This window comes from Eucyclogobius newberryi, unplaced genomic scaffold (assembly GCF_026437365.1).
Source record: "Eucyclogobius newberryi isolate DKJ021-1_F unplaced genomic scaffold, fEucNew1.0.hap1 SCAF_5, whole genome shotgun sequence".
Taxonomy (NCBI): domain Eukaryota; kingdom Metazoa; phylum Chordata; class Actinopteri; order Gobiiformes; family Gobiidae; genus Eucyclogobius; species Eucyclogobius newberryi.
The window spans coordinates 5,600,717-5,623,841 of NW_027316167.1; the positions used below are offsets into that span (position 1 = coordinate 5,600,717).

Genomic DNA, 23,125 nt, shown 5'->3' on the forward strand with positions numbered 1-23,125 from the left:
CTCTCAGCTCTGGTCTGTGTTGCAGGTGACCAGCTCCCCGGTCTCCATGGACATGAACGGCCTGGCAGTGCCCACCGAGTTCTTATCCAGACACAACTCAGACGGCATCATCACGTTTGTGGACCCGCGCTGCATCAACGTCATCGGGTACCAGCCCCAGGTCAGCCCCACGCCGCACACTGAACGCTGCACGCCGCACACTGAACGCCGCACACTGCACGCCGCACACTGAACACCGCACACTGCACACTGCGCACTGTACGCCGCGCACTGAACGCCGCGCACTGCACGCCGCAAACTGCACGCCGCACACTGAACACCGCACACTGCGCACTGTACGCCGCGCACTGAACGCCGCACACTGAACACCGCACACTGCACACTGCGCACTGTACGCCGCGCACTGCACGCCGCACACTGCACGCCGCGCGCTGCACGCCGCACACTGCACGCCGCACACTGCACGCCGCACACTGCATGCCGCACACCGCATGCCGCACACTGCACGCCGCACACCGCACACTGCACACTGGATGTTCTCTCAAACATATAGAGCCGCATGTTCCCTGCACACGCGTGTAGACGCAGCACATGACACTAGCATGTGCTCTGCTCAGTGTCCACAGCTTTACAGCCGGCAGCACTTACAGGAAGGTCAAGATGTCTCAGTTTAGTGTTAACGGTTTGAGAATAAACATTGTAATATTAAGGTGTCTGTGATTATGAGGCACTTTAAAGAGCACAAAGGTTCTCTCACTTTCACATGTGCTTTATGTGACTTTATCTGTGAAACATGTGCAGTTTTATAATTGCATTTTGACATGTGGAGGATTCATTTGCTTTGCATGAAATGAACAAAGTGTCTTTTATTATATTATATATTATATTTAATGAAGCTGTTTCCTGGATTCTGACATTTTCAGACTAATTGTTAATTATAAACAAAATGTCAAACTAAAATGCTGTAGATGAAAAGTAAAAGACATGGAATAAATAAAGGGGTAAACACACGTGTGTGTGTGTTTGTGCAGGACTTACTGGGCAAAGACATCCTGGAGTTCTGCCACCCAGAGGACCAGAGCCACCTACGGGAGAGCTTCCAGCAGGTACTGTCCCCTCTGCATCCTCTGACCCCTCTGACCCCTCTGAGACAAATTCACAAATAAAATGTTCTAATGTAATGTGTGGTATTTTTAAGACGGCTTTAGCTTTAGCTGCTCTTCTGTCTCCACTGTAAAGATGAAAGTACATAATATCACACTGTCTTTGACTGACAGGTGGTGAAGCTGAAGGGTCAGGTGCTGTCCGTCATGTACCGCTTCAGGATGAAGAACAGGGAGTGGATGCTGATCCGCACCAGCAGCTTCACCTTCCAGAACCCGTACTCCGACGAGATCGAGTACATCATCTGCACCAACACCAACGTCAAGTACGGACTCACACGCTCTGTGAAGGAATACTTCATCCAGATGATTCATACTTATGAGATCAACATGATCAACATGTGTGGGAGGGAGGTCCTGGCCCCAAGACGAGGAGGCCAAGTATCTCGGGATCTTGTTCACGAGTGAAGGAGCGTGAGATTGACAGTTGGATCGGTGCAGCAGCTGCAGTGATGCAGTCGCTGCATCGACTGTTGTGGTAAAGAAGGAGCTGAGTCCAAACGCAAAGTTCCTTCTCTCACCTTTAATGACCCAAAGGACAAGATCGAGGATACAAGCGGTCGAAATGAGTTTCCTCCCCCGGGAGGCTGGGCGCTCCCTTAGAGATAGGGTGAGGAGCTCGGAGTAGAGCCACTGCTCCTCCAGCTGAGGTGGCTCGGGCATCTGTTCTGGATGGCTCCTGGGTGCCTCCCTCGAGAGATGTTTCAGGCATGTCCCACCAGGAAGAGGCCCTGGGGAGACCCAGGACACGCTGGAGAGACTATGTCTCTCGGCTGGCCTGGCAATGCCTCGGGATCCCCCGGAGGAGCTGGAGGAAGTGTCTGGGGAGGGGGAAGTCTTGGGGTCCCTGCAGTCACAACGTGCCACAACAAACTTCTGTGGACCATCTGCTCTTCCTCGTCCACAAGCCTCTGCACCGGACACGCCCTCTGCACCGGACACGCCCTCTGCACCGGACACGCCCTCTGCACCGGACACGCCCTCTGCACAGGGCACCCCCCTCAAAACTTTCAAAAGCAAAGACTTTGTGTCTGATCCTAAACTATACCTCCAGGACAGTTGGAAATGAGGCTCCTTAAAACTGCCGTTAGTAGACTAACGTTTCTTAGCATAGCCACGCAATAATATGTGAACTAGCATTAGCATTAGCTGCTAATGACCTGAAACAAACCGCTCAGCCTCAGTCTGTAAGTCCACTGGCCCCTCCTGACCACAGTCACACATTTCTGGACAAACAGCGTCTTTGGGACGTGACAGAAGAGGAATCTTAGTTTTGAGACTTTGTGTTGGCAGTGCCCACAGTGAACATGCAGCTTTTGTCCTCAAGAGGGCAGTAGCATCGATTGTGTGAATAACATCTCCATGCAGGCGAGCTCGTAGCGGACTCTAAGAAAAACGTTACATAGTGCATCTTTAAATTACATTGAGAGGCATTTCATTGATTGATTTATGAACCTTTGCTTTACCAGGTGTAAAACATCAATGAGACCTGAGCGTTTTCCTTTTCGAGGCCGATCTGAGCCTTGTCTGTAAACGTGTGTCCTTCTTGTGATTATCGGGTTGTTTTATCCTCTAATGCTGTTTCTCTGGGACACTCCTGACACGGCCACGCGCTCTCATTTCATGAAGATCTCATAAATGTCCATCGCTTTGTGATCAGTGTGCGGTTTTGGGCAGCACCGTCGGCGTGGTAAGTGTCCACAAGTGCAGTCGGCGCTAATGGACGGCCGCGGTGAAAGCTTTAGCGGCCTTTCAGTTCCAAGGTGAGCTCTGAGTGGAGAGTCCTGACATGTGCGGCGCGTGTGAGGACGAGTCAGAACATTGCACTTTTATAGATGTCACAAACCGGCGCCGGACGGAACATTTCTCACTCGTTTCATTTACGATCAGAAAAGCAGAGAAAGCTGCGTGTGGCGTTCAGCAGCCTCAGTACTTTTCCTGCCTCTGGTGCAGTAATTACCCGTGTGTACTTCACGCTGTAACTGTGGAGAGGCCGGGTTATGAATGCCTGACATTTTGCCTCAAGGCCAGCAACTTTCTAAAGTGTTTTATTTCATTTGATCCACTTGCACGCATAGATTTGACTTCAAAGTGCGTTTTTCTCCCGCAGAGACTTAAAGATCAGCCCTTAAAGTAGCACCAAACTGCACCATCCTGTACCGTACAGAAGGATTTGTTCATATTTACTTCAAAGACTGATTATTTAAGTTTTAACGCCAACATTTTTTTACAAAATTTGAATATATTATGCCAATTTTCTGTGAAATCCAGCTTGCTCCGACACAAACGGAGAAATCAAAACCCTCTCTTTAAATGTGTTTGTGTCTAATACGTCAAAACGAAGCAGGAAGTTTAAACATGTTTATTTTTCAGATTTGTGTGCGTCACAAATAGGTGCAGTTTGGGTCATTTTTACACACAAACTGCCATATTTATGAAAACATTATATGATTTCACACACATTTATGTCAGTGGAAAGTTTCAAGTTGAGATCTCTAAATTTAAGGTGTTTTTGTTGTTGTTTTGTCTTGTTTTATGTTTCTTTATCGGCCAAAAATATGAACAATATAAACCTTTTTGGTTTCATTACATTTCTTCACATTTCTTTACGTGTCTTCTTCACATGTCTTCTTCACGTTTCTTCACGTGTCTTCTTCACGTGTCTTCACATTTCTTCCTGTGTGTGTGTTGTAGGCAGCTCCAGCAGCAGCAGCAGGCCGAGCTGGAGGTGCACCAGAGAGACGGGCTCAGTGCGTACGATCTGTCCCAGGTACGAACTCTGATCCAAGCAATTGCAAAGTCAACCAGCACGTACATAAAATACTGTTACAGAGCTTCCTGTACGTGTTACAGAGCTTCCTGTGCGTGTTACAGAGCTTCCTGTACGTGTTACAGAGCTTCCTGTACGTGTTACAGAGCTTCCTGTGCGTGTTACAGAGCTTCCTGTACGTGTTACAGAGCTTCCTGTACGTGTTACAGAGCTTCCTGTGCGTGTTACAGAGCTTCCTGTGCGTGTTACAGAGCTTCCTGTGCGTGTTACAGAGCTTCCTGTACGTGTTACAGAGCTTCCTGTGCGTGTTACAGAGCTTCCTGTGCGTGTTACAGAGCTTCCTGTGCGTGTTACAGAGCTTCCTGTACGTGTTACAGAGCTTCCTGTACGTGTTACAGAGCGTCCTGTACGTGTTACAGAGCTTCCTGTGCGTGTTACAGAGCTTCCTGTGCGTGTTACAGAGCTTCCTGTGCGTTTTACAGAGCTTCCTGTGCGTTTTACAGAGCTTCCTGTACGTGTTACAGAGCTTCCTGTACGTGTTACAGAGCTTCCTGTACGTGTTACAGAGCTTCCTGTACAGTGAGCGAAGTGTTCAGGTTTCAGAATGTAAAGACGTTATGATGTTTTTGTGCTGATTTTACCCCCTGACCCAAGTCCAGCCTGTAAACGAGGCCTAGAACAGCCTGTACACGAGGTCTAGAACAGCCTGTACACAAGGTCTAGAACAGCCTGTACACAAGGTCTAGAACAGCCTGTACACGAGGTCTAGAACAGCCTGTACACAAGGTCTAGAACAGCCTGTACACGAGGTCTTGAACAGCCTGTAAACGAGGCCTAGAACAGGCTGTACACGAGGTCTAGAACAGCCTGTACACAAGGTCTAGAACAGCCTGTACACGAGGTCTTGAACAGCCTGTAAACGAGGTCTAGAACAGGCTGTACACGAGGTCTAGAACAGCCTGTACACAAGGTCTAGAACAGCCTGTACACGAGGTCTTGAACAGCCTGTACACTAGGTCTAGAACAGCCTGTACACGAGGTCTAGAACAGCCTGTACACGAGGCCTAGAACAGCCTGTACACGAGGTCTAGAACAGCCTGTACACAAGGCCTAGAACAGCCTGTACACGAGGTCTAGAACAGCCTGTACATGAGGTCTAGAACAGCCTGTACACGAGGTCTAGAACAGCCTGTACACGAGGTCTAGAACAGCCTGTAAACAAGGCCTAGAACAGCCTGTAAACGAGGTCTAGAACAGCCTGTAAACGAGGCCTAGAACAGCCTGTAAACGAGGCCTAGAACAGCCTGTACATGAGGTCTAGAACAGCCTGTACACGAGGTCTAGAACAGCCTGTACACGAGGTCTAGAACAGCCTGTAAACAAGGCCTAGAACAGCCTGTAAACGAGGTCTAGAACAGCCTGTAAACGAGGCCTAGAACAGCCTGTAAACGAGGCCTAGAACAGCCTGTACACAAGGTCTTGAACAGCCTGTACACAAGGTCTTGAACAGCCTGTACACGAGGTCTAGAACAGCCTGTACACAAGGTCTTGAACAGCCTGTACACGAGGTCTAGAACAGCCTGTACACTAGGTCTAGAACAGCCTGTACACGAGGTCTAGAACAGCCTGTAAACGAGGTCTAGAACAGCCTGTAAACAAGGGCTAGAACAGCCTGTAAACGAGGCCTAGAACAGCCTGTACACGAGGTCTAGAACAGCCTGTACACAAGGTCTAGAACAGCCTGTAAACGAGGTCTAGAACAGCCTGTACACGAGGCCTAGAACAGCCTGTAAACGAGGCCTAGAACAGCCTGTACACGAGGTCTAGAACAGCCTGTACACGAGGCCTAGAACAGCCTGTACACGAGGTCTAGAACAGCCTGTACACGAGGTCTAGAACAGCCTGTACACGAGGTCTAGAACAGCCTGTACACGAGGTCTAGAACAGCCTGTACACGAGGTCTAGAACAGCCTGTACACGAGGTCTAGAACAGCCTGTACCCTAGGTCTAGAACAGCCTGTACACGAGGTCTAGAACAGGGCCAAACCAGGCGAAGCTGAACATGGGATTTATGTATTTACACATATGGAACTCGACGTGACATTCATTTTCTTGTTATCAGGTGAAAATATTTTCATACACATAAATTACAAGTGTTACACCCAAAGGTCAAGTACCAGTATGTAGAGTATGTAGAGTATATGTATATGTATGTAATCTATGATGTATCTAATGTAATGAAAGTAAACGTTACCCCTGTTTGAGAAGAACTGCAGTACTGTGGAGGACTGAAGTGCGTGACAAGGAAAAGAAGAATTCCAAAACACATTTTCTTCATTTCGTTTCAAAGGCTGTGATAAAAATAAGACATAACATCATTTTAAAATAATCAAACTCTTTCTCGCTGATGCCATAATCTCAGATACTTAAGTCCTGATTAAACAACTATTTGAGACATTTATTGTGCAAATCAAGCACGGAAAATCTGCAAACGTCGTGTGAGTCAGAGCGTGTTTGTGAAGCACAGGACGATCACGATCCATGTTCTCAGCACAAATATACAACGCACGCTACACGATACAGCACACGCCACAGCACACGCTACACGCCACAGCACACGCTACACGCCACAGCACACGCTACACGCCACCGCACACATCACACGCTTCACGCCACCGCACACGCTACACGCCACAGCACACGCTACACGCTACAGCACACGCCACAGCACACGCTACACGCCACAGCACATGCTACACGGCACACGCTACACGCCACAGCACACGCTACACGCCACCGCACACGCTACACGCCACCGCACACGTCACATGCTTCACGCCACAGCACACGCCACAGTACACGCTACACGCCACGTCACACGCTTCACGCCACAGCACACGCTACACACTACAGCACACGCTACACGCCACAGCACAGGCTACACGCTAAAGCTACGCACCACAGCACACGCTACACGCCACAACGCAAGCTACACGCCACAACACACGCTACATGCCACAGCACACGCTACAGCACACGCTACAGGCCACAGCACACGCTACACGCCACAACACACGCTACACGCTACAGCACACGCTACAGGCCACAGCACACGCTACAGGCCACAGCACATGCTACACGCCACAACACATGCTACATGCCACAGCACATGCTACACGCTACAGCACATGCTACTTGCCACAACACACGCTACATGCCACAGCACACGCTACAGCACACGTCACAGCACACGCTACACGCCACAGCACAGGCTACACGCTACAGCTACACGCCACAGCACACGTTACACGCCACAACACCCGCTACACGCCACAACACACGCTACACGCCACAGCACACGCCACAGCACATGCCACATTACACGCCACAGCACACGCTACAGGCCACAGCACATGCTACAGGCCACAGCACACGCTACACGCCACAACACACGCTACACGCCACAGCATACGCCACAGCACACGCTACAGCACACGTCACAGCACATGCTACAGGCCACAGCACATGCTACACGGTCGTCCACAGAACCACCACACGCTGCATGCCACAGCACACGCTACATGCTACAGCACACGCTACATGCTACAGCACACGCTACATGCTACAGCACACACTACATTACACACTACATGCTACAGCTCACACTACAGCACACACTACAGCACACTCTACACGGTCGTCCACAGAACCACCACACGCTGCATGCCACAGCACACGCTACATGCTACAGCACACGCTACAGCACACGCTACAGCACACGCTACAGGCCACAGCACACACTACAGGCCACAGCACATGCTACATGCCACAACACATGCTACATGCCACAGCACATGCTACACGCTACAGCACATGCTACATGCCACAACACACGCTACATGCCACAGCACACGCTACACACTACAGCACACGCTACACGCCACAACACACGCTACACACCACAACACACGCTACACGCCACAGCACACGCCACAGCACATGCCACAGCACACGCAACAGGACACGCTACAGGCCACAGCACATGCTACAGGCCACAGCACACGCTACACGCCACAACACACGCTACACGCCACAGCACACGCTACAGCACACGTCACAGCACATGCTACAGGCCACAGCACACGCTACAGGCCACGTCACACACTACAGGCCACAGCACACGCTACATGCCACAGCACATGCTACACGCCACAACACATGCTACATGCCACAGCACATGCTACACACCACAACACATGCTACATGCCACAGCACATGCTACACGCTACAGCACATGCTACACGCCACAACACACGCTACATGCCACAGCACACGCTACACACTACAGCACACGCTACACGCCACAACACACGCTACACGCCACAACACACGCTACACGCCACAGCACATGCCACAGGACACGCCACAGCACACGCTACAGGCCACAGCACATGCTACAGGCCACAGCACACGCTACACGCCACAACACACGCTACACGCCACAACACACGCTACACGCCACAGCACACGCTACAGCACACGTCACAGCCCATGCTACAGGCCACAGCACACGCCACAGGCCACAGCACACGCTACATGCCACAGCACATGCTACACGCCACAACACATGCTACATGCCACAGCACATGCTACACACTACAGCACATGCTACATGCCACAACACACGCTACATGCCACAGCACACGCTACACGGTCGTCCACAGAACCACCACACGCTGCATACCACAGCACACGCTACATGCTACAGCACACGCTACATGCTACAGCACACACTACAGCACACGCTACATGCTACAGCTCACACTACAGCACACACTACAGCACACTCTACACGGTCGTCCACAGAACCACCACACGCTGCATGCCACAGCACATGCTACAGCACACACTACAGCACACGCTACAGCACACGTCACAGCACACGCTACAGGCCACAGCACACACTACAGGTCACAGCACACGCTGCATGCCACAGCACACGCTACATGCTACAGCACACGCTACATGCTACAGCACACACTACAGCACACGCTACAGCACACGTCACACACTACAGGCCACAGCACACGCTACATGCCACAGCACATGCTTCACGCCACAACACATGCTACATGCCACAGCACATGCTACACACCACAACACATGCTACATGCCACAGCACATGCTACACGCTACAGCACATGCTACATGCCACAACACATGCTACATGCCACAACACATGCTACATGCCACAGCACACGCTACACGCCACAGCACAGGCTACAGCTACACGTCACAGCACACGCTACACGCCAGAACACACGCCACAGCACATGCTACAGCACATGCTACAGCACACACTACAGCACACGCTACACGGTCGTCCACAGAACCACCACACGCTACACGGCACAGCACACGGCACAGCACACTGGAGGCGGTCGTGGAAATGATGACCAGACTGTTTATTGCATCGCACGCTTCATTAGTCACTTCACTTTGTCTGGACAAGAATGTGTTGAAAACAAACTGAGCAAAACTGTACAGTCACTTAACAGATACTACTCAAGTACAAGTACAAAGTAATGACCCGAATAATGACTCAAGTAAGAGACAAGAAGCATTTGGGGGAGTAACTGTGAGAGTAACTGTAGGAGTAACTATAAGAGTAACTGTGACAGTAACTGTAGGAGTAACTGTGAGAGTAACTGTAGGAGTAACTGTGTCAGTAACTTTAGGAGTAACTATAAGAGTAACTGTGAGAGTAAATGTAGGAGTAACTGTGAGAGTAACTGTAGGAGTAACTGTGTCAGTAACTGTAGGAGTAACTGTGTCAGTAACTGTAGGAGTAACTATAAGAGTAACTGTAGGAGTATCTGTGAGAGTAACTTTAATAAACTTTAAAACACTTAAAAATAGAGAAACTTTTTTATGACAAAAGCTGTGATTGAAGCGAGATGTGGAGCACCTGTACGAGGTGCTTAAACCTCTCAGTGTGAAACGTGTACGTGTGTGTGTGTGCGTGTGCGTGTGCGTGTGTGCAACAGCTAGCCATTTCCTCAACAGTTACTGTACTTCCCGCACTATAAGGCGCACTTTCAATGAAGGGTCTATTTTCAATCATTTTTCATATATAAGGCTCACCGGAATATAAGGTCGTTTTTTGAGAAAATGAAAGGCTTTTAAGTGCTCCTTATAGTGCGGAAATTACGGTACTTTTACAATTACTCCCGTTCGAGTTCCCCAAATACTTTTCTTTACTCTTACATGAGTTACTGCGACTTGAATAATACTTTGACGTGACGGTACTCACTTCTAAACGCGTCCGCTGAGTCATTCTCGATGATGCGCGGCGAACAACATCGCTCGTTACTGACCTGAAGAAAAGTGTCGCGGCGCGTTTGTGCGTTTGCCGTTCTTGCCTAACATGTGCGGTTGCCGGCGGCGGCGGCGGGGCCCTCAGGTTCCGGTGGCGGGGGTCAGCGGCGGGGTGCACGAGGCCGGGAAGAACATGGACAAGTCTGAGGGGCTGTTTCCTCAGGACCGAGACCCACGCTTCGCCGAGATGTACTCCGCCATCTCCAACTGTACGTTCTACACTCCGCACCATCACTACTGCCCCCTGGCTGTGAGAGTGTGTGTGTCATCACTACTGCCCCCTGGCTGTGAGAGTGTGTGTGTCATCACTACTGCCCCCTGGCTGTGAGAGTGTGTGTGTCATCACTACTGCCCCCTGGCTGTGAGAGTGTGTGTGTCATCACTACTGCCCCCTGGCTGTGAGAGTGTGTGTGTCATCACTACTGCCCCCTGGCTGTGAGAGTGTGTATGTCGTTCTGGGATGGTGTGTTTATACATGTTGTACTTATACATTAGAGTTTTACACCAATCGAGCTGGTATTTGTGGAGAAAACGTGGAAAATATGTAGAAAATGACAGGAAGTGACATCACAGCAGGGACAGGAAGTGACATCACACCAGGGACAGTAAGTGACATCACACCAGGGACAGGAAGTGACATCACAGTTTATGCAGAATTTACACAAAGAAACAACTTTTTTGACTCTAAACATAATTTCAACGAAATAAAGTCTCATATAGTTTCATATATACATTTTTTATGGCATGACATTAAATGAGTTTGGCCCAGTGTTTTCTGGGTAATTTCCTAGTGTGATGTCATCAGTTAAACAGGAAGCGGAATTATAAACCTAAAGAATTTGCTTTTCTGTGATAATGTGTTTATATTTCTTTGCAAAATTCCAAATATATTGATCGTCACTGGGTTTTAGTTCAGTGAGTCCGACCTGTAGAGGGCGCTCTGACCTCATCGTCTCCATGACCATGACCCTGGTGGAGAACACAGAGGGTCAAACACTGGACTCACAGCGCTAGTTATGTTTGGACAGTGGACAGTCCAGTCCAGTCCAGTCCAGCACAGTCCAGTCCAGCACAGTCCAGTCTAGCGTAGCGTGTGTTCGTACGCGTCGTCACTGTCGTCTCTTGTGTCCAGCCGGGGACAAGAAGATGCTGGTCCCGTCGTCCACAGCAGGAGGTCAGCTGTACTCCCAGAGCTCCTTCACACAGGGACACTCGGGGAAGAACTTCAGGTGTGTCACATGTCATGATGACCTCACAGTTACATCATCACATGTCATGATGACCTCACAGTTACATCATCACATGACACGATGACCTCACAGTTACATCATCACATGACACGATGACCTCACAGTTACATCATCACATGACACGATGACCTCACAGTTACATCATCACATGTCATGATGACCTCACAGTTACATCATCACATGACACGATGACCTCACAGTTACATCATCACATGTCATGATGACCTCACAGTTACATCATCACATGACACGATGACCTCACAGTTACATCATCACATGACACGATGACCTCACAGTTACATCATCACATGTCATGATGACCTCACAGTTACATCATCACATGACACGATGACCTCACAGTTACATCATCACATGTCATGATGACCTCACAGTTACATCATCACATGTCATGATGACCTCACAGTTACATCATCACATGTCATGATGACCTCACAGTTACATCATCACATGACACGATGACCTCACAGTTACATCATCACATGACACGATGACCTCACAGTTACATCATCACATGACACGATGACCTCACAGTTACATCATCACATGGCACGATGACCTCACAGTTACATCATCACATGACACAATGACCTCACAGTTACATCATCACATGTCATGATGACCTCACAGTTACATCATCACATGACACGATGACCTCACAGTTACATCATCACATGACACGATGACCTCACAGTTACATCATCACATGACACGATGACCTCACAGTTACATCATCACATGACACGATGACCTCACAGTTACATCATCACATGACACGATGACCTCACAGTTACATCATCACATGACACGATGACCTCACAGTTACATCATCACATGACACGATGACCTCACAGTTACATCATCACATGACACGATGACCTCACAGTTACATCATCACATGACACGATGACCTCACAGTTACATCATCACATGACACGATGACCTCACAGTTACATCATCACATGACACGATGACCTCACAGTTACATCATCACATGACACGATGACCTCACAGTTACATCATCACATGACACGATGACCTCACAGTTACATCATCACATGACACGATGACCTCACAGTTACATCATCACATGACACGATGACCTCACAGTTACATCATCACATGTCATGATGACCTCACAGTTACATCATCACATGACACGATGACCTCACAGTTACATCATCACATGACACGATGACCTCACAGTTACATCATCACATGACACGATGACCTCACAGTTACATCATCACATGGCACGATGACCTCACAGTTACATCATCACATGACACAATGACCTCACAGTTACATCATCACATGTCATGATGACCTCACAGTTACATCATCACATGACACGATGACCTCACAGTTACATCATCACATGACACGATGACCTCACAGTTACATCATCACATGACACGATGACCTCACAGTTACATCATCACATGACACGATGACCTCACAGTTACATCATCACATGACACGATGACCTCACAGTTACATCATCACATGACACGATGACCTCACAGTTACATCATCACATGACACGATGACCTCACAGTTACATCATCACATGACACGATGACCTCACAGTTACATCATCACATGACACGATGACCTCACAGTTACATCATCACATGACACGATGACCTCACAGTTACATCATCACATGACACGATGACCTCACAGTTACATCATCACATGACACGATGACCTCACAGTTACATCATCACATGACACGATGACCTCACAGTTACATCATCACATGACACGATGACCTCACAGTTACATCATCACATGACACGATGACCTCACAGTTACATCATCACATGACACGATGACCTCACAGTTACATCATCACATCTCATTTCTATATCTAATCCAGTTCAATCCATGTTTAGATTTGTCACATTTGAACTGGAACATTTCAGAACATGTTTGTAGTAAATGTCCTTTGCTGAGGACATCGCATCATCTAAAGAGCTGCAGACTCAAATTGCCTCTTTGAATAGATTGTAATATATTATGTAATATATTGTAGTGTTTATACTGTAATAAACCAAATAAAACATTGACATTCATATTTTGTCAAGGTGAAATTGCTTTACATAGTTTACATTCTCGTATATAAAGTGAAGTATAGTCCTGTGTATGTGTCCCATGTCCACAGTTCTTCCGTGATCCACGTCCCGGGCGTGAACGACATCCAGCCGTCCGGATCGACCAATCAAAACCTGGCTCAGATCTCCCGGCAGCTGAACCCCGGTCAGGTGGGCTGGTCCGGGACCCGCCCCCCCTTCTCCGGACAGGTCAGTGACCGCTCTGATCACGTGACCAGAGGGTGCTCACGTGTGGGCGTGGCCAAGAGCGAGAGAACAAAATGATCAAATTGCGATATAATATTACATTTAAAACGTACTGATTGACGTCTTCCTCCACAGTCGGGTAAAGCCCAGTCCAGCCCGTTCGGGATCAGCTCCGGACACAGTTACCAGACGGACCCCGCCTCCTACAGCCCCCTGTCATCGCCTGCCACGTCCTCGCCCAGCGGCAACGCCTACTCCGGGCTCAGCAGCCGCACCAACGCCTTCGGTGAAGCTCATTCTTTATCATTATTAATGCGCCAACACAAGACAAACCATTCTGTGATGGGTGAACTCAAAAGCCACGTTTCGACCGGTTCCCCGGTTCGTTTTAACGCTTCAGAGCGGTTGTGTTCGGGGCGGAGTGTGTTTCCACGCTCAGGGCTTCATGAATAAAACCTAAATTCTATCGATATTAGACATCTTATCGTTACGCTGATGTCAACAAGTCACAAAAAGACAGTACTTCCAGGTTTGTGGCGCTGTGGCTAAAGCTGGAGTGAATACAAAACGACTTCCAGTTCATCGTATACTTTTATTTAACTTAGATTTGCCTCTATTCTGTGTTTGAACGTGACATTTTGATGAGCAGGTGTTTTACTATGAAAAAAGGGCTTGAATTAATTCACACTGTGTTCAAAATGTACAAATATGTTCATAATACGGCAAAGTTATCCGAGTAAAAGTTTTGCTGCAGATGCGTCAGTGCTAAATCCACTTTGAGATTCCAAGGCTTCGTCACAAACGAATCCCAGAGGAAACTGTGGCTCGCCTTTCGCTTCGTCTCAGGAAACTCTACGACCTTTTCCCCGTCCTCCTGCGACCTTCAGTGACCTTCAGCCCCCTCCTGCGACATTCAGTGACCTTCAGCGACCTTTAGCGACCTTCAGCGACCTCCTGCGACCTTCAGCGACCTCTTGCGACCTCCTGCGACCTTCAGCGACCTTCAGCCACTGTCTGTGCTCACGGATGAAGGAGCAGAGCTGAAATAATGAACGGGACACGGGCGAACTAACCCTCGTTTGAGCCGGGCCTCAGAAACACTCTTCTATGTGTGACACTGCATTAAGAGTCTGTGATGTCATCCTGTGTGCAGACGTCTCGGGAGAGGGAAGTCAGAGCGGCGCACAGTTCCAGGGACGTCCCAGTGAAGTGTGGTCCCAGTGGCAGAACCAGCACCACACTCAGCAGAGCGGAGAGACGCACACGCACTCCACCCCCAGCCAGAGCGAGGTCTTCCAGGTAAAACGCACTCCACCCCCAGAGCGAGGCCCAACACACACACTCCACCCCCAGAGTGAGGCCCATCACACACACTCCACCCCCAGAGCGAGGCCCATCACACACACTCCACCCCCAGAGCGAGGCCCATCACACACACTCCACCCCCAGAGCGAGGCCCATCACACACACTCCACCCCCAGAGCGAGGCCCATCACACACACTCCACCCCCAGAGTGAGGCCCAACACACACACTCCACCCCCAGAGCGAGGCCCATCACACACACTCCACCCCCAGAGCGAGGCCCATCACACACACTCCACCCCCAGAGTGAGGCCCAACACACACACTCCACCCCCAGAGCGAGGCCCAACACACACACTCCACCCCCAGAGTGAGGCCCAACACACACACTCCACCCCCAGAGCGAGGCCCAACACACACACTCCACCCCCAGAGCGAGGCCCAACACACACACTCCACCCCCAGAGCGAGGCCCAACACACACACTCCACCCCCAGAGTGAGGCCCATCACACACACTCCACCCCCAGAGTGAGGCCCAACACACACACTCCACCCCCAGAGTGAGGCCCAACACACACACTCCACCCCCAGAGTGAGGCCCAACACACACACTCCACCCCCAGAGCGAGGCCCAACACACACACTCCACCCCCAGAGTGAGGCCCAACACACACACTCCACCCCCAGAGCGAGGCCCAACACACACACACTCCACCCCCAGAGTGAGGCCCAACACACACACTCCACCCCCAGAGCGAGGCCCAACACACACACTCCACCCCCAGAGTGAGGCCCAACACACACACTCCACCCCCAGAGCGAGGCCCAATACACACACACTCCACCCCCAGAGTGAGGCCCAACACACACACTCCACCCCCAGAGTGAGGCCCAACACACACACTCCACCCCCAGAGCGAGGCCCAACACACACACTCCACCCCCAGAGTGAGGCCCAACACACACACTCCACCCCCAGAGCGAGGCCCAACACACACACTCCACCCCCAGAGCGAGGCCCAACACACACACTCCACCCCCAGAGCGAGGCCCAACACACACACTCCACCCCCAGAGCGAGGCCCAACACACACACTCCACCCCCAGAGTGACACTCCACCCCCAGAGCGAGGCCCAACACACACACTCCACCCCCAGAGCGAGGCCCAACACACACACTCCACCCCCAGAGCGAGGCCCAACACACACACTCCACCCCCAGAGCGAGGCCCAACACACACACTCCACCCCCAGAGCGAGGCCCAACACACACACTCCACCCCCAGAGCGAGGCCCAACACACACACTCCACCCCCAGAGCGAGGCCCAACACACACACTCCACCCCCAGAGCGAGGCCCAACACACACACTCCACCCCCAGAGCGAGGCCCAACACACACACTCCACCCCCAGAGCGAGGCCCAACACACACACTCCACCCACAGTCGTATGGTTCCTGTAGTGCTTCTCACAGTCGTATGGTTCCTGTAGTGCTTCTCACAGTCGGATGTTTCCTGTAGTGCTTCTCACAGTCGTATGTTTCCTGTAGTGCTTCTCACAGTCGGATGGTTCCTGTAGTGCTTCTCACAGTCGTATGTTTCCTGTAGTGCTTCTCACAGTCGGATGGTTCCTGTAGTGCTTCTCACAGTCGGATGTTTCCTGTAGTGCTTCTCACAGTCGGATGTTTCCTGTAGTGCTTCTCACAGTCGGATGTTTCCTGTAGTGCTTCTCACAGTCGGATGTTTCCTGTAGTGCTTCTCACAGTCGGATGTTTCCTGTAGTGCTTCTCACAGTCGTATGGTTCCTGTAGTGCTTCTCACAGTCGTATGGTTCTCCTCCACAGGACATGTTGCCGATGGCTGGAGACCCCACCCAGGGAACAGCCAACTACAACATCGAGGACTTCGCAGACCTGGGCATGTTCCCTCCTTTTTCCGAGTAGCCCCGCCCCTCCCTGCGGACTCCTCCCTCAGTGTCATGAGCAGCACATACCTCATCCTGAAGCTCCACCTCCTCTGGGCCCCCAGGAACCTGCAGCTGAACTGTGGAACTCCATGCATTCACCCAGCACAGAACTGCCCCAGAGACTCTTTGTAAAGCATCACTTACGCACATTATTACACTTTGTTCATTCAAAGGCAACGCTCACTGACCATTCCATGTGCTCATCCTCTCATCACGGTGCTCTGCTCACAGCGCTCACACTCACCCGAGGACCACGTGCGGAACCGAGAGCCTATCAGAACATGGAACCAGCTCCTGGCCACGCCCACTGGGTCCCACTCTTTTGATGCTTGGTCACACGAGCCGCTGTGAACTGGACTGAGGTCTGAGGACTCTTTTTAGCTCCTTCTCTGAGACTTTCCGATCAGACCAAGAACCACATGGTGAAGTGGTCCTGAGGGAAGAGGACTATTTAACATGTGTTTAAAATGTACCACACGCAAATATAAAAGACTCTCTATTAATCGCATAACTCTCTGTTATGAATAGTCTGAAGTTAAAAGTCTAATCTGGCTCTTTGTGGTGAATAATAACGTTAGTTTTGGCCACTCAAACCCGAACACAGAGAGTCTGGGGGGTCCTAGAGTATATTCAGGACGTCCCAGGGACTCCTGTGACTACGCGGTGAAGCGTCTTTGGTTCCTGGTCTGGTTCTGGTCCGGGGAACGCCTCCAGAGAAACAAAACCAGACAAAATCCCTCTCATTCCAGAGCGGTTAGCCAGGCTAGCTCTCCGCTTCACTGTGTCGTCATTTCCATGAAGCTAAAGTCATCACAGCGAGCACAAAAAGAGAACGTGGAACCCTCCTGTGGTTCTTGTGACGCGCCCGCTGACCCGCCGCTGTCGAGGGGGCGGGGTAGAGGGGCGGAGCCTGCGGGCGTGACGGGTCAGACTCGGGCTTTTGCTAAAACCTCCACTCAATGTTTTTGTAAATAAAGTTTGATTTTTATGTAACCGTCGTCCGCTCACATGGGACATGTTTGTGTAGATCTAATGATATTGTGTGCAGTGTGGTACATGTGTAACTGGCATTAGTTAGTCCGTCTCCGTGACGATCCGCCCTGTATAAAGTGCTCCAATGTGCCCGTTCTTTTGTGTAACAGACTCGTGCTCGTGGCAATAAACTCTTCTTTGTTACACGTCTCCGATGCCATCTTCACTGACCGTTTTTGACCATCATCATCATACGTAGAGTCTCCACAAACCGCTTTGTGTGTTCGCCTATTTATAAGACACAAATGATCTATTATCTCGCCCTAAACGCATTAACATACCATGATTTGATCTGTTTTAATGGAGCAAGAAGGGGCCGCTAAAGACATTAACCTAGAGCCCCATGAAAGCTAGAAACGGCCCTGGTTCATACAATCTCAGCACGGTTTCTGGCCCCTGCTCCGTGTTGATGGCACAGTGGTTGGAGCCTCGGTACCTGCTCTGTGCTGATGGCACAGTGGTTGGAGCCTCGGTACCTGCTCCGTGTTGATGGCACAGTGGTTGGAGCCTCGGTACCTGCTCCGTGTTGATGGCACAGTGGTTGGAGCCTCGGTACCTGCTCTGTGCTGATGGCACAGTGGTTGGAGCCTCGGTACCTGCTCCGTGTTGATGGCACAGTGGTTGGAGCCTCGGTACCTGCTCCGTGTTGATGGCACAGTGGTTGGAGCCTCGGTACCTGCTCCGTGTTGATGGCACAGTGGTTGGAGCCTCGGTACCTGCTCCGTGTTGATGGCACAGTGGTTGGAGCCTCGGCACCTGCTCCGTGTTGATGGCACAGTGGTTGGAGCCTCGGTACCTGCTCCGTGCTGATGGCACAGTGGTTGGAGCCTCGGTACCTGCTCCGTGTTGATGGCACAGTGGTTGGAGCCTCGGTACCTGCTCTGTGCTGATGGCACAGTGGTTGGAGCCTCGGCACCTGCTCCGTGTTGATGGCACAGTGGTTGGAGCCTCGGTACCTGCTCCGTGTTGATGGCACAGTGGTTGGAGCCTCGGTACCTGCTCTGTGTTGATGGCACAGTGGTTGGAGCCTCGGTACCTGCTCCGTGTTGATGGCACAGTGGTTGGAGCCTCGGTACCTGCTCTGTGCTGATGGCACAGTGGTTGGAGCCTCGGCACCTGCTCCGTGTTGATGGCACAGTGGTTGGAGCCTCGGTACCTGCTCCATGTTGATGGCACAGTGGTTGGAGCCTCGGCCCCTGCTCTGTGCTGATGGCACAGTGGTTGGAGCCTCGGCCCCTGCTCTGTGCTGATGGCACAGTGGTTGGAGCCTCGGCACCTGCTCCGTGTTGATGGCACAGTGGTTGGAGCCTCGGCCCCTGCTCTGTGCTGATGGCACAGTGGTTGGAGCCTCGGCCCCTGCTCTGTGCTGATGGCACAGTGGTTGGAGCCTCGGCACCTGCTCCGTGTTGATGGCACAGTGGTTGGAGCCTCGGTACCTGCTCCGTGTTGATGGCACAGTGGTTGGAGCCTCGGCCCCTGCTCTGTGCTGATGGCACAGTGGTTGGAGCCTCGGTACCTGCTCTGTGCTGATGGCACAGTGGTTGGAGCCTCGGCCCCTGCTCCGTGTTGATGGCACAGTGGTTGGAGCCTCGGTACCTGCTCCGTGTTGATGGCACAGTGGTTGGAGCCTCGGCCCCTGCTCTGTGCTGATGGCACAGTGGTTGGAGCCTCGGCCCCTGCTCTGTGCTGATGGCACAGTGGTTGGAGCCTCGGCACCTGCTCCGTGTTGATGGCACAGTGGTTGGAGCCTCGGTACCTGCTCCGTGTTGATGGCACAGTGGTTGGAGCCTTGGCACAGTGGTTGGAGCCTCGGCCCCTGCTCTGTGCTGATGGCACAGTGGTTGGAGCCTCGGCACCTGCTCCGTGTTGATGGCACAGTGGTTGGAGCCTCGGTACCTGCTCCGTGTTGATGGCACAGTGGTTGGAGCCTCGGTACCTGCTCCGTGCTGATGGCACAGTGGTTGGAGCCTCGGTACCTGCTCCGTGTTGATGGCACAGTGGTTGGAGCCTCGGCCCCTGCTCTGTGCTGATGGCACAGTGGTTGGAGCCTCGGTACCTGCTCTGTGCTGATGGCACAGTGGTTGGAGCCTCGGCCCCTGCTCTGTGCTGATGGCACAGTGGTTGGAGCCTCGGCACCTGCTCCGTGTTGATGGCACAGTGGTTGGAGCCTCGGTACCTGCTCCGTGTTGATGGCACAGTGGTTGGAGCCTCGGCCCCTGCTCTGTGTTGATGGCACAGTGGTTGGAGCCTCGGTACCTGCTCCGTGTTGATGGCACAGTGATTGGAGCCTCGGTACCTGCTCCGTGTTGATGGCACAGTGGTTGGAGCCTCGGTACCTGCTCCGTGCTGATGGCACAGTGGTTGGAGCCTCGGTACCTGCTCCGTGTTGATGGCACAGTGGTTGGAGCCTCGGCCCCTGCTCTGTGCTGATGGCACAGTGGTTGGAGCCTCGGCCCCTGCTCTGTGCTGATGGCACAGTGGTTGGAGCCTCGGCACCTGCTCCGTGTTGATGGCACAGTGGTTGGAGCCTCGGCCCCTGCTCTGTGCTGATGGCACAGTGGTTGGAGCCTCGGCCCCTGCTCTGTGCTGATGGCACAGTGGTTGGAGCCTCGGTACCTGCAGCTTGGTTCTCGTCAGCCCAATAACAAACACCACCTGTGGGAACCTGGTGGCCACAGTCTCCCCTCAGTCCAGAGGTTTGATGTTTCACCGACAACGGGGGAAACATGTTCAAACAGACTAATATGTATCGTTTAGTCTTGGGTTTTTGTTTTTACCCTAAGTGTTTTAGGACACAGTTCCTGCCGGTCAGTATTTTTATAATAATGAAATTTGATTTTTTTGACCCGACGGGCATATTATTATTAGGCCCGAGCGCCACAAGCTGGAGAGGGGCCTATTAGTCCCGTAAGGCCGTGCAAAGCAGGGCTGTGAAAGTGCGCACGTCGTGTGCACGAAATCGCCCACTTCCAAACACTCACTAACACTCCTCCTCACGCACGCCCCGTGCAGACTCATTAGTAGTAGGAAAATGGAACATTACCGTTGTAAACGGGCAAAGCCCGTGCAAAAGTGCGCACTAAACGAGTGCTTTACATGGGGATGACGACCGCGTTGTCATCCCCATGTAAAGCACTCGTTTGCGCTAAGTAGCTCACGAATACGTTCCCCATCTCTTGCATGAACCGTGCATTTAAACATGTAATGCAAAAATTTAACATTATTACTGTTTAGCACAAACACAAAATTAACGAAAGTACCCGTCAGTGACCAGGGACCCACACCATGAGGTAGGAAAGCGCGAGCGCTTTCCGAAAATGTATAGTTTATGGTATTTGAAAAATGGGAAACATTGTTTTCGCATCGGAATATTATTCTTTCTTTCTTCTTCTTCTCGGACCAACCCCCCTATTTTTCACCCAGTGAACATTGACGAAACGTCACAAAAATTTGCACACCTCTAAAAATCGTGCCTCTCTACATTCTGGCTATCTTCTATAATTTAAAAAATGTACGCGTCAGCTCCCCGAAATGTCCAAAAAATGCTTTGAGAGATAGGAAATGACCCAAAAAAATCTGAATGTAGAATCATGAAATTTGGCGCCGAGGTAGATGGTGACAAGAGAAGTAAAAAATATTATTACGACAACGCCGTCCGCCCAACCAAATGTCGGCCATATTGGTTAAAAAATTGCTAAGCATGACTCCAAATGTCGTACTTTTACGAACTCCTCCCAGGGCGTTGGCCCTAAGAAGCTGAAATTTGGTGAAAATGCTACTGAGGAGTGGGACATCAAAAGTTATTGAAATTACTTTGACCCTGTCACGGTCAGAAATGTCCCAAATTTTTGCGCAGATAAAGTCCGAATTGCGTCAAATTAGAATCAGTTGTTAAACTCTTTGCCCTAAACCTACTTGAATTGAAATGAATTAATTTGGCGCAACAGCGCCCCCTACAGAGTGAAATAAAATTTTATATGGAGGGTAAAATGTTTAGTTTTGCGAAATTTTACGAAATTTGACACAAAATTCAATTTTGGCATCCCGATCAAAAAAGTCGATGAGACCCATGTCATATTATGCTTTGCACGGCCGTACGGAACTAATATCTCACCAGCTTGTGGCGCTCGGGCCTAATAATTCATAAATCGCTGCCCCCTGAAGTGTTTATTGGCCTTCACCATCCCCCCCTACATCACACTCAGAGTTTCGCCCAAAGTGTGGCCCGCTGGCCAAACCTGGCCCTCCAGGGGGTCTAATTTTACCCTCAAAGGGGTGCTGAGATTTGAAACATCTATTTGTTTAAATTTTGGGCTGAAAAGACTGTTTGTAGTTGTAAAAGAGACCAAAGTAAGTCCACATCCCTTAAAACATGTAAATAAAATACAGTTTACTATTTGCAACTAAAAGTTTTAAATGCAGCACAAATTAGGCTTTGCTCACGGTTTACAAGTAAGTATTAATTTTGTCCCTCTGAGGAGAAATGTTTGTGCTCCGGCTGTAACTCAAGATGCAGCGCTGCAATGAAAACCATTACAATGATTTAAAAGCTCTTAAACTCACTGCCGAACTGTGCACCAGGTGAAAGTGAAAAATTCAAAGTTCATGGGAACAAAATACATTCATCATAAGAAAATGTTTCTTCCACAGAACGTCCTGCACCAGCTGTGTCAAGTTAGTGGAACACGCACACGCACACGCAACACGCACACGCAACACGCACACACAACACCAACACGCAACACCAACACGCAACACGCACACGCAACACAAACACGCAACACCAACACCAACACGCAACACGCACACGCAACACAAACACGCAACACCAACACGCAACACCAACACGCAACACGCAACACCAACACGCAACACCAACACGCACATGCAACACCAACACGCAACACCAACACGCAACACCAACACGCAACACGCACAC

At 50.7% G+C, this 23,125-nt stretch overlaps 1 protein-coding gene across 4 annotated transcripts in view; it reads left to right on the forward strand.

The window, feature by feature from the left end:
* arnt2 (aryl-hydrocarbon receptor nuclear translocator 2) overlaps nucleotides 1-18,336 on the forward strand; it is a 63,054-nt gene extending 44,718 nt beyond the window's left edge. For all 4 annotated transcript variants that reach the window (XM_072464765.1, XM_072464766.1, XM_072464767.1 and 1 more), the window contains 10 exons: nucleotides 26-160; nucleotides 1,032-1,106; nucleotides 1,278-1,429; nucleotides 3,858-3,933; nucleotides 10,397-10,520; nucleotides 11,444-11,540; nucleotides 13,747-13,885; nucleotides 14,018-14,168; nucleotides 15,036-15,181; nucleotides 17,033-18,336. In XM_072464765.1, the coding sequence (XP_072320866.1) occupies nucleotides 26-160; nucleotides 1,032-1,106; nucleotides 1,278-1,429; nucleotides 3,858-3,933; nucleotides 10,397-10,520; nucleotides 11,444-11,540; nucleotides 13,747-13,885; nucleotides 14,018-14,168; nucleotides 15,036-15,181; nucleotides 17,033-17,131 (1,194 nt within the window). In that variant the 3' untranslated portion in view covers nucleotides 17,132-18,336. The remainder of the gene's footprint in view (nucleotides 1-25; nucleotides 161-1,031; nucleotides 1,107-1,277; nucleotides 1,430-3,857; nucleotides 3,934-10,396; nucleotides 10,521-11,443; nucleotides 11,541-13,746; nucleotides 13,886-14,017; nucleotides 14,169-15,035; nucleotides 15,182-17,032) is intronic.
* The last annotated feature ends 4,789 nt before the right edge of the window (nucleotides 18,337-23,125 follow it).